The sequence below is a fragment of the Diplotaxodon limnothrissa genome, linkage group LG5 (genome assembly GCF_057381915.1).
Source record: "Diplotaxodon limnothrissa isolate DT_005_m linkage group LG5, D_limnothrissa_male_GT1.1, whole genome shotgun sequence".
NCBI classification, from domain to species: domain Eukaryota; kingdom Metazoa; phylum Chordata; class Actinopteri; order Cichliformes; family Cichlidae; genus Diplotaxodon; species Diplotaxodon limnothrissa.
Genome location: NC_140600.1, coordinates 33,451,461 through 33,469,412, shown reverse-complemented (window position 1 = coordinate 33,469,412; position 17,952 = coordinate 33,451,461). Strand labels below are relative to the sequence as shown.

General features: G+C 41.4%; 2 protein-coding genes across 2 annotated transcripts; one reads left to right on the top strand and one right to left on the bottom strand.

Annotated features, from left to right (window-relative positions):
• The first annotated feature begins 8,998 nt into the window (after window positions 1–8,998).
• Window positions 8,999–10,373, top strand: LOC146632681 (uncharacterized). The gene is made up of 2 exons (XM_085354590.1): window positions 8,999–9,135; window positions 10,025–10,373. The coding sequence occupies exons 1-2, from the start codon at window positions 8,999–9,001 to the stop codon at window positions 10,293–10,295; spliced, it is 408 nt and encodes a 135-aa protein (XP_085210716.1). The 3' UTR covers window positions 10,296–10,373.
• Window positions 10,374–14,280: 3,907 nt separating this feature from the next.
• Window positions 14,281–17,255, bottom strand: spdef (SAM pointed domain containing ets transcription factor). The gene is made up of 5 exons (XM_085354589.1): window positions 16,811–17,255; window positions 15,916–16,113; window positions 15,674–15,721; window positions 15,269–15,403; window positions 14,281–14,459 (listed from the first exon to the last, which is right to left on the bottom strand). The coding sequence occupies exons 1-5, from the start codon at window positions 17,253–17,255 to the stop codon at window positions 14,281–14,283; spliced, it is 1,005 nt and encodes a 334-aa protein (XP_085210715.1).
• Between the last annotated feature and the right edge of the window lie 697 nt (window positions 17,256–17,952).

Sequence of the window (17,952 nt, the reverse complement as noted above, 5' to 3'; positions counted from 1 at the left end):
TGAAAACAGCTCGTTGTTCAAACTCAAAAAAGATAGGTATATCTTTTGGCTAAAATCTCAGCAAATTAGATATATAGTTATGTTACAGTCACACTAGGGAAAGCAGTGGTTTAAGCCTCCCAAAAGGTTTTGCGACTGCAGTGAACTTGTGATCTTGTCGCCTTTGAAGTGGTTGTTTTAAAGACCAGATTCAGATTGATTGCAACATTGTTGCAGTGTGGCTGGATTTATTAATTAGATGATAGTTATTTGTAAAATTCACTAAACTTTCTCAGAGTGACTGCAGTCAGTCTGAGTCTGACTGTGAAGTCAGGTTGCCTCCACCATTCAACCTGTGCAGTCTACATGCAATCGAAAGTGGCCAGCTACTGGAGTTGGCGGCGTTGCATACAACCAGTTGGTCACTGTACTTTCAGTTGGTTTCTGACACCTGAAAAATGAAATGCAACCACCAGGCAACCACTGCTTTTTCCTAGTGAAAAGTAGGTTGCTGTCCTGTTTTTACTCTAGTGTGACTGAACCCTTGGCAACTGTCAGCAATTGCAACCACTCTGTCAACCTTTGCCCCTTTACTCCACAAATACTCTCTTCTCTGGTGGAAGTTAGTTCTTCCAAATTGCATCTTTTTAAGTTGGAACAAAGTGAAGGCTACAAACATAAAGTGTTCATCTCAGCTTAGTGCTTTTTAACAACATACTAATGGCTGTTTCAGTGGTTACTGCTCTCCTGGAATTAACACTAGCTACCTTGGTTGGCAGGTTAACCTGTTGCTTACCTATAAAAACCTGAGAAAAACTAGAATCCAGTCTTCTTCGACAGGCTATTAGTGCACTTAACCACATAGTGAGCCATGTTCAACAGATAATTTCATTAAATGCTCCAAAAGGCACCAAGAGATGCCACCTAACAAACAGCTGGATAGTATGAATTTAAGCCCTTATATGATTTAAAGGCTTGAGCAATATAGAAGCAGTGGCTTCATATTTCACCCGTGAAAGTTTACAATGGTTTAACACACAGCTTATACATGCAATACGTCCAGTTCCTCAAACCACAGACAAAAAAAGTAAAAGCTACTTTCGGCTGGCTTGTCACAAGGGGTCGCCACAGCAGGCTGCTCTGTAAGCATGATTTGGCAGATTTTACGCAACCTCGAAGAGGATTTGTTTCTCTGGCTGGAATCAAACCAGCTGCAATAGCACAAGAGGTTATTTAGAGGTTTTGAGTTAATGTAGAATACAAACACGAGAGATGTGTCAATCTTCTCATCTTACTGTTTGCAAGAAAGCGAGAAGCATATTTTCCCAGAATGCTGAACTGATTCTTTAATGCCTTGACTTGTTTTCGTGCTCCACTCTGCAGCATGTCTCTGAATTAGCATTTTGAAACCAGATAAAAGACTGCTCCCCATCAGTACAAAAACACACATGCACACCACAGCCACTCTAAGCCGAGCTTGTCTTTGAAATGGAAATATGTGCTCTACCAGACACTGCGAGGATTGTTTACATTAACCTCCGCTGTCCCGCCCTTCAACAGCAGTGTGTCTGTTTAAGACTTTTACCTTCCACCAAGTTTCTCTTCATCTACGTGTGTTAATAACGTCAACAGCACGAGCTAAAACCTGTCTGGAGATATAAAGCTGCAGCTGTTTTGTGCGGAGATTTGAGTGAATGTGAGTGTTTTGGCATTATCAGCTCCGTGATTAGGTGCATGCTGATGCTCTCACACACTGCTTGCTCATCTTGTCTGAACTGAAGCAGTGCATGGCCTTTATGAGTTTCCACCAAATTATCAACTGAATTTTGATTAAATTAATACTCCTAGGCTGTGGGCATTATTAGCACCTGTGCAGACTGTATTCAGTTTTGTGTCTTTCTGTTTAAATATTTTGAATTCAGAGTGTGTGTGTGGCCCCGCGATACGTGGTTTTGATTGCTTTACTACTGGTGAAGACTGCTCTCTTGTCAGTGAGGAAGGCAGGTGTTCTTTTACTGATGCAGCTAGAGAAAGCTCCAATGTGAAAAGCGGAAAGAGGATCCGTCTCTGAAATATTGATGAGACAGTCGCCTTTTCTGCTGCATGAACTAAATTCATTTCCACGGGATCCAGAAGGGAAATGTCTCTTGTTGTCGTATTAATGCCTCTGTGTACTATTTTTTTAAGCGTTGCCTCTGTTAACACTGGATTCAGAGTGAAATATGTACTGCCTTACCAAAATCTACCATCTTGCCACTCCAAAAACTCTCAGCCGCCGCCTTCAATGAAGTGAAAGAGAGCTCATCACCAGAGAATCTGACTCCAGCTTATGAAGATCACTTTACACCAACATGACACACAGACGCTCTTTGACTGATTGAAGATTATATAAATTTAAACACTACAGCATCTTTACTGTCTCAATGTATCTTTATATTTGAAGCTGAATGGGACTATTTACAAGTTTAATGAAAAGGAAAAAGGAAAAGCTACAGATGCAGCATCCACTGTGAAACTCCTGAAGGATGGGAAAGCATATTTTAAAACGCTCAAGCACCTCCAACTCCTCTTTTTGTCTCTCTGTTTAGTGCTCATGCTGCGAATTAGAGGGCTTTCTTGATTTTTTCTTTTTTCATTTAGCATAGTGCTGTAATTTTCCAACTGTAGTGCCTGTTCAAGCAAAAATAAAAGATGTCATCGGAAAACTGAGGCACACACAGAGTCTGAGTCAAAGATTAATCGCAAAGGTTAGATTCATCGCCGGACCAAAACAAGTGATGCTGCACATAAACATGGATATTATGGTGCAATTTGATATGAATGAGAAAGCGGAAATACCCTGCAGGGAAAGGTCCAGCATTCAAAGTGACGTGGCATTATAGAGAGGTATAAAGGTTAAATTGTCTAGTGTGCAGAAAAATGGCCTCTGTTAGCATAAAGAGATTGATTACTGTGAATGTGGAAATTAAAGTTTAGCCACTTTGAACAAAAATTATATGTTGGTGTTAAAGCGTCATGTTTTTATACTCTATCTGGCTGTCAGATGAATTAAGGGGAGGACAAAATTACAGGTTGGCTTCACACCAATTATTTGTTTTGGGAGATGCTCAAACCATTTATGATCAGTCATCACAAATACTTTATTTTCGTGGCATGCAGTGTACCTGGGTATTGTTGCCGACCACGTCAAACCCTTTGTGACCACAGTGTGGTCAGCTGTGATGAACAAAGTGGGATTAGTTTTCTGCTTTTGCATTGTTGACACACGGTAATAAAAAAAAATCCAAACCAAAAGGGGAAAAAAATCTAAATATCTTTAATGAGAGGGGCTCGTTTATAAACCGCAACTAGCAGTGTATTTAATAATGATTTTCATCATTTAATATGATTTCACAAAAAATCTGCAGCCTGCCACAAGAGGGCAGCATAACCCAAGACTCACTAAAGATGTTCCAACAAATAGTCATAGAACATATATTCTAATTTTCATATACCCAACAAAAGCAGCAGTGAAAAAAACAAAAAGTAAAACAGCACTTCCAAGCCAAGTGATTCATGATGTAGAGGAAAGTAGTTGTTTGTCGCTTGTTTATTCTGCAATCACTTATACAGCACTTTCTAGTCTTACTGACAACATTATGCTCCAAGCCATATTTGGCCTTTTCATATATATTCATGCAGCACTTTTGTCTGTGTTATTAAACTCTTCATCCACCTTGCATTAAACCTATGGCCAAGTCCGAATCACCAGTTAACCTAAAGTAATCTATATCACTGTGGGGAGAGCTCGGAGTGCCCAGAGGAAATCAATGCAGACTCCACACAGAAGGGACAGGAGATGAGAACATTCAAACACAGAGCCCTCTTAATGTCAGGCAAAGGTGCTAACCACTGCGCCGAAGTCAGTTCGCTGATGGAGCTACTGATCAAATTTGTGGTTATGCTTTTTCACATTACAGTTGTCACATGACTTACAGGGAAATTCAGCAATGGAAAAAAACCTGCTACAAAACTAGTCTCTGTCTTTTGTGGTTGGGTGGATGTTTCTAAACAGACAACAGCACATCTTATTGGTAGTCCTAACACCTACCAAACATAGGTTTATCTTGTATTTGATCTTATATCTTGTCAGAAGGGTTAAAAAAACAAATACTGTAATTTTCTGAAGCTTTACATTACCTATCTGTCACTTCAGCATGGTGAAGATGACTAAAGTAATCACAGATATCACACAGTCATAGCTTTTGACTGAAAGGATGACATCGTAATTCCACTTAAGCCTTTTAAAACATGTGTCCCTATGTGTCAAACTACCCAGAGGGAAACATGGATCAAGAGGCTCACCTCTTATTCATCAAAAGAACCGCTTTTCATCTACAACAGTAAACTGGTCCGCATAGCTCCGGGCCACCTCGTTTTGGCAGATGTTCTCCCTCTGACTCGCTGCAAGATTGAGTGCAATTGTGAAATCTCTCAAAACCTGTTGGACTTCTCGAGAGCACAGTTGGAGGTGGGAAAAGTTAACATGACACTAAGGACATGAACCGGAAAAGAATATACATAAAAAGTAATTAGATGATAAGAGTTGAGCCTTTTAGGAACGTCACAAAGCTGATTTTACATTCACTTCATTTACTTAGACACAGCAAACAGATCCAGTCAACAACAAAAAAAAGGTTTGAACAAAGAGTTCTGATCCCACAGATGTTTGCTTAGACCAGATCTTCCCAAAGTGTGGGGCCCGCCCCCTAAGGGGGGCGCAGAGTCATTGCGGGGGGCATGAAAAGGGAAAAAACAACGCTTGGACACTGCTAGCACGGGGCGCCCACACAAACGCAAAGCAGGAGATGAAGCATCGCTGAATATGTTTCCAAACCAACTTCATTCTAAGCCAAAGACTAGAAAATATGGTGAAGCATATCTTCCCTTTGGCTTCACCTGCACAAGTGCCAAGGTAGGTCTCCCCTGCAGAATTGGTTTTCCCTGCAGGTGCTGGGCTCTTCAAATCACTGACAAACAGTATCCCACATTCTTGATTTTAGTTCACAAACACTTGTTGTAATAAATAACTACTCCTGACATTTTGGAAATATTAGCTCTTTATACAGTAAAGCATAGCTAGACTGGCCATCGGGCATACCGGGCATTTGCCCGGTGGGCCGCTGGCGATTTTTTGTTTTTATGGGCCGATGGATTTGGGTTTTTTTTTAGGAAGGGTATATATAATAAAAGGTGTTGGATTGGCCAATTGGTCATGATCGACTCTGGGCTGGACCTATTACAGCCGAGGAGGCCGGATGCACCCTCCCCCTTGTTTAGCAATCACGTGATTTTCGCGCAAGGCATGCCGGGAACTCGTGGCAAAACAATCCAAGTACTGCATCAAATGCAAGAATTTGCAGCACCGCAAAACGTTCATTCTCCGGTTCCAATACCTTCTTGTTTTTCTTTGCCGCACAAAAAAGGAATGTACAAAACAAAAGGAGAACAATGCTGGTCCGTACAAAGACAGACTCGACGAAAAGACAAAGAAAAGATACGAGGAAAAAATCAAAGGAGTGAAAGGGTCAGACCCTTACTAGCACACAGAGTGGACAAAAGACGTTAGCGTGCTGCCCAACTTTCACGGTTCTTGGAGTGAGCGCATACACTCATGAAGTTTAGTAACTTCAGGTCACTGCAACAAGCCCAGGTACAGTTTACCGACGGATGGGTACAGGACCTTGAAATGCACCGTGTAGAACGAAAGACCATCGTATGAACAAAGGTAAGTTTACCAGTCTCACATATCGTCGTCATAAATACACATCCGTTAACCGTTTATTAATAGGACCTTTGAGCTCAACCGTAATTAATTAGTAGTGGAAATAATTTCTGGTAGCATTACAGAAATGTAGCAGTAACAATAATATTGTATGTTGTAATCGCACTGGACAATTAGTGATACAAAACAACTTTTTTATCCTGTGAATAAAAATATATGTTTTTGTCAGTGTACCATGGTAATAACAGAAGCGAAACGTAATATTGTGTCAGGACAATTTACTATTTATGTACAATAAATAAAGGAGCATAGCGCGACAATTTCTGTTCAGCGTCAGACTTGCTTGTAACCTATATCACCAATTATGTTAAGAAAAATGACGCATTAACTACTACAAAACTCTGACCTTTGTGGGAATGCTTGGAGCAGACTAACCTGTGAGCTGGAGTGTTCTGAGACGTTATATTTGGTATATCCAGACCATCCGTCGGCTCTTACTTCGGAAACATGGCTTAAAAAATTTCTCTTCAACGACGTAATCGGATAAAAAAACAAAACGATCTCTTTACCCGTCGGCTTCCCGTGGCTGTCATGCGACCGGCTATTGCAGTTAATAATACAACAGCGTCTTGCCATTTTTTGGGTTTCTTTTTAGTACCTCTTGCCACAAGTTCCCAGAATCCTTTGCGGTTTTACCCCTGAATGACGTCACATATTCAATCTTTATCCTGGTGGGCCGTCTCTAGTCAAAATGCCCGGGCCGATTTTTTGTCCCAGTTCCAGCCTTGCAGTAAAGTTACAGTGGGATACAAATAATATCAGGCTGATCCTGCCAGGATTTGTTCCCTCGGTTCAAATCACGGACAAACAGTATCCCACAGTTGTTAGTGTTTTTAAACCCATTTTGCACAGAGAGGCATTTTTTGAAAAATGTATTGATAGCAATGTTGAATATTATTACACAGGGAAAAAACAACTACATGTAAAATAATTACACCATGACGCCTCTGCCTTTCTAAATAGAGGGACAGTAACTGCGTGTAAATGTAAGCGTGTAAAACCTGAAGATAGAGACAAAATACTGTTAATCTGACTATCTGCCATTCTGCAATTCCTCTCATGTAAACAATAACGTGGCGCACAGCGTGACGTGGAAAAAGGCACCTTTAACATTGTGTGATGAACTCTGTATTCCTCTCCACACATAAACCCCCAAAAGGAGTTTTAAAAAATCTCAGTTTTCGGTGATTCCAAACGCCGTTTACGTGTGGACGAAACAGCTGCGTTTTCAAAATCACCCGTGTACGTGGGGACGCAGCGTAAAAGACTTAGTAGTTTATTTTATTACTACCTGCAGATTACTTGTATTTGCTTAATTGTTTATTAAATGTTTGAGGTGTGAAATAAGCCGCAATGGAGCAAAATATGGGTGTGTGTGGTTAGAGGATGTGTTTGTGCGTGCGCGCGGAGGGGGGGGGGGGGGGGGGGGGGGGGGGGGAATATTTTTCTTGTAAAACAAAGGGGGGCCCAGCAAAAAACGTTTGGGAACTAGATGTGTTAAACTGGTGTGAAAGAGCTAAATCAGAGTACATGGAACTAACATAAACTTCAAGTAATGTTCACATGAACATAGTTGTGGGGTGGAGCAGCTTTTAGTCTCCTGTGAATTTGTATCAGACAGATGTGATGTGTGCCCTCTAGAGTTTACAGGTATGTGTGTGCTAACACAACGCAGAGGAGGAGAGACATCAAGAATGATGTCAGAGCAGATATCGTTGCTGTCGATCAATTTGGGAGGGCTTGTAAGGCCGTTTCAAAACAATTTGTTCTTTTTTCTACAGTAAAAAATTGCTTTCGGCTGCTCATCGAGTCACAAGGGGTCATCGTGGTATGTAGCTCCAAATATTTGATTTGGTAGATTTTGACACGGTTCCTGGTGCAACCCCCCCCCACCCCTCCCCCAGCCACCCAGGGATTTGTATCCCCTCCCACTGAATGAAAAAGAAATCAAATCAAATTCAAGTCTGAAAAGTGAAGTCATCAAAGGGCGAGTTCTTTGGTTGACCTTAATAAAAAAAAACTAAAAAAAACCAAAACCTTTTCTCGTAACAATCTGGGTTCAGTCACTAGTTTCACATCCTGCTGAATAAAATATGAAATTTATCTTGCAATGCCCGATCATTCTCAGAGTCAGTGAGGAGGATAATCAAGGATATGCTTATTGGGTAAAGGCCTACCAAAGCTGATGACTAATACAGAAGCTGCCTGTAAATAAACGGTATGTCATTACTGCTTCTTATTTAGGCGATATTGCACTTTCAGAAAAACACAATATTGGCAACAGGAATGTCATTGATCACCACATGCAAGCACATTTGCATAGGTTATGTGTGCAAAATGAATCATCTGTGTTATGACATATGGACATTGTGTCTCTGGGGGTTTGAACATCATTGAAAGGTTCTGGCAGAGACCAAGTATGAAATCGTATGGGGGAGTTGCTTGGCCTTTTTAGTGTTCTACTAGTGTTTTACTTAAGTGTAAATTAATTATTTATGTCTGGTGTTGGTGACAGCTTTCATTATAGTTTATAATATAAGACATTTTTACATCGCTTTTGTGAAAAAAGGAAACATGATACAAGCAAAGTGAGACTCATTAGCAGGTGTTTCCCAATTAGTGATTGTTGCTGGTGGAAACCACGAGAGCTGTGTAAATGTAATGCCTGGCAAATTCATTTGTAGATTAAACAAAAGCAGGCCTGCACCATATCTGCTGCCATGGGCCTAGCCTTGGTTTTTATCAACCATTTGGCCAGTCATCACACATCTATGTTCTGGTAAAGAAAACTCAGAAAAATTACACATTGTTTTTTTAAGTGCTCTAAGGAAGGCTAACGGTGTGTTCACACCGAACGCGATGGACGCGAATAAAACGCCCCAAATGCCCCTAATTTGACGCGTGTACATTCGCGTCTCAACGCGTGTCCAAGAAAAATCCATCGCGCGTCAAAATTTTGACGCGCGTGAACCGGAAATGTAGGAGGAATGTGGGAGGGAGTTGTGCCAGACCGGTATCTTTGCAAGATGGCAGCTATCGAGCTAGCGCTTGAAGAGAGAGTCTCCCTTCTCTATGTACTGTGGAGAGCAGAGCAGCAGCGTAAAAGACGTCCTCGCCGTACCTGGGTCCATCAGGTCCTCCAGAGGCATGAGCAGTTTGGTGAGTTTCACCACTTGCTCCAGGAGCTGCACCTGGATGACGGCCGATTCCAGCGCTATCACCGTCGGCCAGTTTGAGGACCTGCTTTCCCTCGTCGGTCCCAGCATCGCCCGCCTAGACACCAACTACAGACGCTCAATCCCACCTGCAGAGCGCCTGTCCGTCTGCCTGAGGTTAGTAAAACTATTTAATACGGTAGTCCTTTATTGATATCTGTGCTAATATGCTAATCCATCCAGTTATACACTGCTAACATGGATGTGCTATGCTAACAGTGAATGCTGTCGGTGTTTACTGAAAGCAAACTGTGGTACAGAGACGACTCTTTATAATATTTCTAGTGATACTCAGAAGCTCTCATCAAGTCCCGATTTAATTCGATTTATGCTGTTATCAGTGTTTGAATGATAGCATGGCTGTGGTGTCACATCAATGTATGCGCTCGGTGTTTGCTGATATCAAACTGTAGCATTAGGACCACTGAGTTAACCTTTGTAGTGATACTCACTCCTTTTTATTTAGACCTGGTTTAATTCTGGGATAGTTGAATGTTTGTATATAATCCCTGCAGCTGTCAGACTCTATAGCAGGGGTCACCAGCCTTTATTAAAACAGAGTTAGATAAAACTGTGAACAGTTTGGTTCATCTCTAGTTACATGGTTCTATCTTGATAAGCTGTCTTATCACAGATTAATTTTTCAAAAATATTAATGATTTAAGCAAGGAAAGGGCTACATGTCAACACACAACTCTTTATTTCTATTAATGTCTTACTTCATTCCTACCTGATTGACATGTTTAGGAATTATGAGTGATTGGCTCACTGTAGTTGTGAAAGTTGCTACCAATCAAATTATGATATGTTAAAGTTAAAACAAAACACAACTGTTTTAGATATTATCTAATATACATTTTGTAATTATCCTTATAATTACAAAATGTTTTATGTAAGATTTAAGTTTTGTGATTTATATCTGACATCACAAAAGTATTTTGGAATTTGAATAATGTATTTTGTAACTGCAGTACACATAATACTGATTTTGAACAATTTTGTCCAGGTTCCTTGTCACCGGGGACTCCTTCAGGACCATCGCGTTCAGTTTCAGAGTCGGTGTGTCCACGGTGAGCCAGATCACCCCCCAGGCAGCGACGTCCATCTGGGACTGTCTAGTGGACGACTTCATGGCTGTGCCTTCACCTGGAGACTGGCGGTCCATCACAGAGGGATTCCAGGAGCGCTGGAACTTTCCTCTGTGCTGTGCAGCTCTGGATGGGAAGCACATCCAGACAAAGGCACCCCATATATCATATAGGAGACACACACATTGATATACACTAAATATTCATTTCATTTCTTTTTTGTGGTGCCCAAATTGATGCACCTGCTTGATTTTGTTTAAACAATTATTGCACTTTCTGTAAATCCAGTAAACTTCTTTTCACTTCTCAAATATCACTGTGTGTGTCTCCTGTATGATATTTAACTGACATTTTTTATTGTAACAACCAACGATTTATACAGGAAAATAATGTCTATTAACAAGGTTGCCCAAACTTCTGCATCCCACTGTATCAGTATATTTTGTCATTAGTATAATATGAAATAAATTCTACATGTGTCAAGTTGTGTGCCAACATTTGCTGTGTAGTAGAACTGAGACATTAGTCATTATAAACATTTATTTGAAATAATATTAAAAGTCTCAAACAGAAAAACATTAAACATAAATATATAAAATATAAGAATTTACAGAGAGACAGGAATAAAAAGGACCAGCTGCTCTCCAGAGCAGGAACAAGGCTGAGGAGGAAATGCTCCATTGGAGACTGGTGTGGCCTCTTCAGGGACTCCAGGATGGCCAGCTCCACCGCCGATGGACCGTCCTGGGACCCGTCCCTCATCTGCCTCGGAGCCGTCCTCCTCTGTGGGCCTGTAAAACAGCACAAAACACAAAGAAATGAGAAGGCTGCTACTAGATTTTAATTTCAACATTGAAAAAAAAAAAAAACAATAACAGGATATAATCAGATTGGTTGTAGATATTTAGTAAAGGTGATCACAAGGGAATCCCACCGACTAAAAAGGTATCAGTGCTTGCTGTACATATCTGTGGGTGCAGCAGCAGGAGCTCAGGGACTGGGGATGCTCTGCTGCAGAATCAGTTCGTTCTATCAATACAGTATTAAATGTTAACAGGTTGGATATAATAATCGTAGAGTAGACAGTGGTCCCTCATTTATTGCAGGGGTTCTCAGAATAACTAGCCCCTGGTCACAGTTCTCACAATTGATTCTCAAAGTGCAAACCTTTGTAGATTGCACAACGTAAAAGTATTATTATGCCGCGGTTTGTCTTCATCTGCCCGCCACTTTCGTGCGCCTTTTTCCCTCACGGTGCAGGTGTCTATTTCCGAATGAGGCTCATAGTTATGGGTGTTTTTGTGCTGTTTTTTCTATTGGACGCGATGGTTATCAAAACCAAACGTGATAAATTTGGCAAGCGCAGGAGATTTGTCAATCAGGCTGCAGAATGCAATGCTGTACTCTGCAATAAAAAATCAGCGAAAAAGCAAAGCAGTGACGGATGAACAGCGGGACCACTGTGTGCTGTTTATTAATAAACAATAAAATATATTCCTAAATGACAACATGCATAAAAGCAGAACGGTATTTGTACGTCAGTGGGAAAATAGCGGTGGCTTGCTAGCTTTTGTGCGGCTTCCCGGGTCAGTGAAAACTTTCAAAAGAGAAATGAATGAACTTACCAGGTTGCCCGATCTCTTCACATATCTTCCTCCAAGCTCGGTCCTTTTTATTCCTGTCTCGGTACTGAAAGCAGCTGGTGTTGTACAGCTCCGAGTTGTTTGCTACCGCATTGATTAGCCTTCCCCTCCATTGAAGTATGAAAGGCTTTGGCTGGATCTGCCCCTTTGACCTAGGTAACAGCCACGTCACCAGGCTCCTGATTGGTTGTCGCGGCGCGATTTGACGCTGGAGTTCAGATTTTTCCAACTTGAGCGGTAGACGCGAAACGCGCGTATGCACAAAATGCAACACAAAAACTCACGCGCGTGGTTTTATTCGCGAGTCAAACGCGCCAGACGCGCTACACTGACGCGCGTTTCACGCGTTTTGGCGTTTTCGCGACGCAAATCTGCTTCCGAATTTTCGCGGGACCCGCAATCGCGCGTCTTCGCGCCTTTCCATTGACTTTACATGTAAACCTGACGCTCTATTCGCGTCCATCGCGTTCGGTGTGAACACACCGTAAGTTCATGTGCTACATTCTTGTTCCCTCAGGAGCAACAGAAAGCATCTGGCATGAGCAGGGTGACCCGGTGTCCTATTGTATTGCACATTTTGTTTTTCTCTCTTGGCTCTAGTGTAATTTGCTCCTGTTTGCAAAGTCAACATGTGAGTCACAAGGCACCTTTGGCTCAAAACACTGCCAATCTGTGGAAGAGCAGTTAACTGTTTTTACAGTTATTGGGACATAAAAGGGGAGAGAGTGGTGTAAGAATACAAGAAAAACAAAAAACAGCTGCATCAATACTTTGGGACCATGCGCAGCTTTAGCTCAAGCCGCATCTTGTCCTTCACAAATGTATTCTTTGTGCCACATTAGTTTGTAGAGATCGGCTTCCCAGGACCGTTTTGAAGGTTAGGTTTTTGTGCAGATCCCAATGGACCCTATAAAGAAATACTCGCCACAGCCACAATCTTTTCACCCTGCTGCCGTCCGCAACAACAGAACAAACCGCTACTAAAACTCCAGTGAGATTATGTGAGATTATTAAACTCTGTGTCCAGACTTTATGGCAAGAATGACATGCTAAACTTTTGAAATTTTCATTTCAAAAGTTTACCTACAGTTTTGTTGTCATGGTGCAGTTGAATTATTTTTTATCTTGACTTTTTTGATTGTTTAACAGGTGCAGCAGTAAGTTGACACTGAGATCGTGACATCGTTTGACAATTGAGCATTTAAAAACAAAAGTTAACCCGTGACTCGCAGCGGTTTCTAGTAGTTGCCTGGGACCTCTCTGTGTTTCATTTGCATGTTCGCCCTGTACTTGCCTAACTTTATAAGTAAAAAAAACCCAACTTATTAAAAGTGCATCATGGGTTATCATAATAGAACCAGCAAAATGTTCATTCAGCTTATTTTTCACTTCATATTTTTGCCCTGCTAGTCTAGGTCTCAGCTAAAGAGGCTCTGTGTTTGAGGATATACTACTGAGTTAACTGGTGATCCTAACTTGGCTGCAGGTGTGAATGAGTATGACTAGTTGGTGACAGACTGGCAACCTGTCCAGGGTGTTCTCTGATCCTATGACAGCTGGGAGCTCCAGCCCTCTGCCATCCAAAGTTGCATAAACAACTAATAAAACAGAATGGAGAAAAAAAAAGTTTTAATAATTTATCCCGTGTTTCAAGTTGCCAACTAGTGCAATGACTGAAAAAAATCATTTCATATTCCAGGAATGATGAATTTGTGCAACATGTCACGTCAATTCTCAGGTAAAACTTTATTTTTATTGCATATTTTGTCTCCATTTGTATATGATTATTCATTTCAAGTCTTTTTGGTTTATTAAATTTTGAAAACTTTGGGTTTCAAAGACTCACAGCATTAATTGCAGTATACGGCTGTGTAAATGGACCAGGCAGGGTAAACTATATAAAGGTATTCGAAGAGGAATGCATCACACTTCAGAAGTTATACATTAGAAAACAAACATATATACAAGGGTCCCTATTACACTTCCACAGCAGGATTTGAGGCAATTCCTAAAAAGAGGAAGTCCATTTCTCAGGTGCTTCAAGATGAGATAAGAAGAGTTTCCTGTTCAGACAAAGCCAGTGCAGCTGTAGACGCTTTTACCGAAGAGCCATCAGTTGGAATGCTTTGATTTGAGCTCAAGATATTTGGAAATCACAATAGGGAAACATAAACAGGCAGATCATGCAAATAATAAGGCAGTTCATGTACTGTTTTTCTGTTTTGCTTTGTCTTTGTTTTTTTATTCTGTTCTCTTTTTAATTTTGCAGCAGGAAAAAGCCTCAACAGCTACACTGTTTTTGTCTCTTCCTGGCTGGCTTTGCACAGATAAGACTGCAGCAGCTGCCAGCTGTTACTTCAGTGTTGGCAGTCAGGTGTGTACCATCGGGGTAATTCAGTGCACATGTTCCATGTCACCTTTTCGTCTCAGGAATTAGGTGTTCAGGTGCATGGTGACACAATTTGTCTTTGTAATTTTCCGAGTTCCCATCTCATCATCCTCTGTCTTCTCCTCCCACTTTGCTTGCAGTCTCATACTGGGTGAACAAACTGGTAGACCAGTCTCTGAGACACGTCGGGCTTGCGGATGATGCCTTTCTTGTAGTACTGACGTATGGAACGGCTCAGCTTGTCGTAGTTCATTGCAGGTCGATTCTTTCGTTGTCCCCACAGTCTCGCCACGTGAGCAGAGTCTTCGATTTTGAAAATACCTGGTGGGAATCAAAAGCAGTTATTACCACACAACACAACACGTGCAAAACAGTGGATGATTACACTTTATGTGCACACATAAAAAGTCCGCCACTTGGACTCATATTTCATTTGGCATGCTTTTTGCCTTTCAGGCATTAACAAACCCAATAAGCGAAACCCTGACATACATCCGGCATTCATTCCATTGCGGTTTCACTTTAAATACGTTTTAACGGTGTATTCTTATTGTGTGTGGCTGATTTTTATTGTGTAGTGTTTGTACCAATTTGTACCATTGCACTACAGGGTGTGAAAAAAAGGAGGGAGGCGCGCACACTCTTAGGTTCTGATTTAAATCTGCCTTAAAATAAGAACAGTGAATGAAATAACTATATTTGTTCTATTTACTAATTTTGCATACACATGGCCCCTTTATATAGTGTTGTCCTACAATTATTACTTTTAAATTGTAATAATGCAAATTTATTGAAAAACTTTACTCTCATTCAAAATTTCCTGTTTGTTTTTTGATTTTTTAAAATTAATGTGTCATGATTTTGGAGCTTCAAAGCAGTATGATGAGCCCATAAAACAGTAGATGAACTAATAAGAGATAAAAGCAGTTGCGACAAAAATTGAAATGTAAAAAAAATACATTTTGTTTTAAGCTGAAGAATAAAAGAAGAAATCACTTAAATTGTAATAGCACAATGTCATACACATTCTTCTGCTTTTATTTAAAAACACCAGGTAAATTAAGTTTTATTCATGTGCTCAAGGACTAAATAGAGCAAATAAAGAATAACTGAAATGAAAATGAAAGTACCCTTTTCTTTATTGAGCCAGCGAATGCAACGTCCATAGTTGTGGGGTTTGAGCAGGAGCTCTCTGAGAAACTGCCACAGATGAATAGGTTGACCTGAGCAAGATGAATCTGCCTCAGACCAAAGCTCCTCACTGCCTGCACAGCAAAACAAAACCATTCAGTCCTTAGGGTCATTGTGCATTGTTTCAATGAAAAAGCTCTGTACCGTGAGGGACCAAAAGATCAAGGAGCCCTTTAATCAGGACACTGAAAATACACAATGCAAAAGCCTGATTTTTCACTGAAATTCTGCAGCATATAGTTATTGGCGTCTATGTAAAATACAGTGTTAAAATTATACTGTGCGTTGGATTTTTTGTGTGAATGCAACTTGCATGACAGCTAATGCAAACATAAGAATCTTACCTGTAGTTTTAGTGTCTCCAATGGAAAACCGCTCTTTCATCCATGCAGCTGGAAAGTAAACAGATGCAGAAGTTCAAGCTAAGAAAAGGCTAGAACTTCAAATAATCCCACCCAAACACACATGAACGCAGTAATAAAATTTGCACCCGCTCAAAAGTTCACAGCAGCCAAATATCCGATAATAAAATCATCACAGGGGGTGCAGCAGGTTGCACATGTTGAACGTGTTAAATAAATATTACCTGACTTCCATATGTCCAGGTGTGCGTGCAGCGTGTCTCCACACTGCGGGGAACGCTGGTGAAACTCCTCCTCGCTCATGGCGCACAGATCCTTTCCCGTCAGCTCCTGGAAGGCCTTTCCCGCATGGGGCAATCTGTAGAGATGTTCAGTCCAGAGCAGCCACTTCTGGACATTCCCAGTGTTCCACTCTATCGGATCTGCAGGCGGAAATAGATATGAAATCAGTGAGAAAACTTCCAGCTGCCAATGCAATAAATGACCTTATCTTGGACCATTTCTTTAGTGACACTAATGTCATATGGATCAAGATAAGTCATTTATATATCAATATTGTTTTCACCTTTACCCTGTCTGTATTTTGTTTGCCTTTGACTCATAATAAATCTGCTGAAACCACAAGATAATCAAGCTTTTATGCCACAACAGTTTTAATCAGTAGAACAGACGATTGGGGATTGCATAGGTTTATAACAGCTAGAAGCCATACAATACATGAAAAACGCTTCCTCTGTTTGCTTTATGAGCAGGAGAGGCCTCGCCCTTAAGACTGTGTACACGTCTACTGGCAGGCAAGAACCATCACTATTACAATCCAGGAGTACCTTTGCAAAGGTCAGGATTAAACAGATCCTGGAGCAGGCAAACACAGCTTTGCGTCAGTAAGGATATGATTTAGGAGTTCTGTCATCTTGTGTCCACACAAATATGTGTTGATTTTGCGAGTAAGATCCAGTAGCTTAAGTATCTGAATCAATACTTCTATATTTGCAAATACAGAGAAACACTTCAGCATTTTGGGGAGATGAAATATGTTTTGTTTAACGTCAGTTTCTTTGTCAGTTATATGCTGTAATACACTCGCCACAGCTGCAGGTGTGCTGGAAAGCAGCCTACCTGGGGTGATGTTGAGCAGTTTGCAGGCTGTTTCAATGTCCTTCAGTACTTCTCCCACAACCATGCTCTGCACCTGCTCCAGGGATCGCTCCTCCTCCTGCCCCTCCAGGCCAGGAGAGATCCCCTGTTCCTGGCTATCAATGACCGGGCACTGCTCCGGTTCCTCCCGGGGTTCTACGCGGTTCATGGGTAAAGCCAGTGCTGAAGAGGCCTCTGAAACTTTCACCAGCCAAGTAGCATCTTCTGTGAGGAGCATGTCGAAGCAGGAGAGGTAGACGCCTGGCATGCCCCGCTCCAGGGCTTCCACATTTGGTTTGGTTTCCCCCATCTCCCAGGGGTCTTCGCAGCCTCTGCTTTGCTCCAGGATGGAGAGGGAGTCCTCTGTCATCCCAATCCGAGACCCATACGATGTGGTTTCTGGTACGCTGCCCACTGGGTTTGACATAACTGGTCCTGAGAGAGAGAGAGAAAAAGAAACACAAAAAGCCACATTAAACTTCTATCCTGTGAACTGCAAATGAAGTGAGACGTGATTTAAAAGTTTGTAACTATTCGGCGCAGCATAAAATCTGAAAGATCTCTCTGTCACATAAGCCCATGGTAACAGGTGTGCATGCCACTTAAATCTGCAGCAGACATTAGTTCATTTTAAGTAATTTAATCAAAAAAATATGCAAAAAAAAATCACGATTTAAGTCATGGTTACCTTTTCAAACAGTTCCTCTCCTTTGTTTCTCAAGATACTAAAATGACAGCTGCTTTAGTTTTGCAATGATCTCCATCAGAGTTGTGCATGAATGTGCAGAGAACCGAGGTTAGACTGTGCTGGTGTAGGCTCTATAAGAAGCTCTATAAGTCTAATGGAGATACTGACCCTCAAAACAGTTAAAACACACACAGCGCTGACAGGCGTGGGGCAAAATGGATCTGACTGAGTCTTATTTGAGGGTCACTGGCCCAGAATGATTCGTTTCATGGGGGTAGGTGACTTGTATTGAGACCCGAAACAGCTCTGCTGTCTGCCCGGGCTTTCAAGGTGCCGTCTCTGCAGCCCTCTGTCTCCACTGTCAGCTGGAGATTTTAATCAAATCGAAGTTAGATAATGTGGAGAGAAGAGCGTGCATAAAATCTGCCCAGCCAAA

Excerpts from the sequence above, each read along its gene's own strand:
- spdef (XM_085354589.1), bottom strand. The coding sequence starts at position 17,255 with ATGTCAAACCCAGTGGGCAGCGTACCAGAAACCACATCGTATGGGTCT. Across the intron at positions 15,404-15,673 it reads TGGAGACACTAAAACTACAG|GCAGTGAGGAGCTTTGGTCT; the intron begins GTAAGATTCTTA and ends TTTGCTGTGCAG. Across the intron at positions 14,460-15,268 it reads CTGGCTCAATAAAGAAAAGG|GTATTTTCAAAATCGAAGAC; the intron begins GTACTTTCATTT and ends GATTCCCACCAG.
- LOC146632681 (XM_085354590.1), top strand. The coding sequence starts at position 8,999 with ATGACGGCCGATTCCAGCGCTATCACCGTCGGCCAGTTTGAGGACCTG. Across the intron at positions 9,136-10,024 it reads CGCCTGTCCGTCTGCCTGAG|GTTCCTTGTCACCGGGGACT; the intron begins GTTAGTAAAACT and ends AATTTTGTCCAG.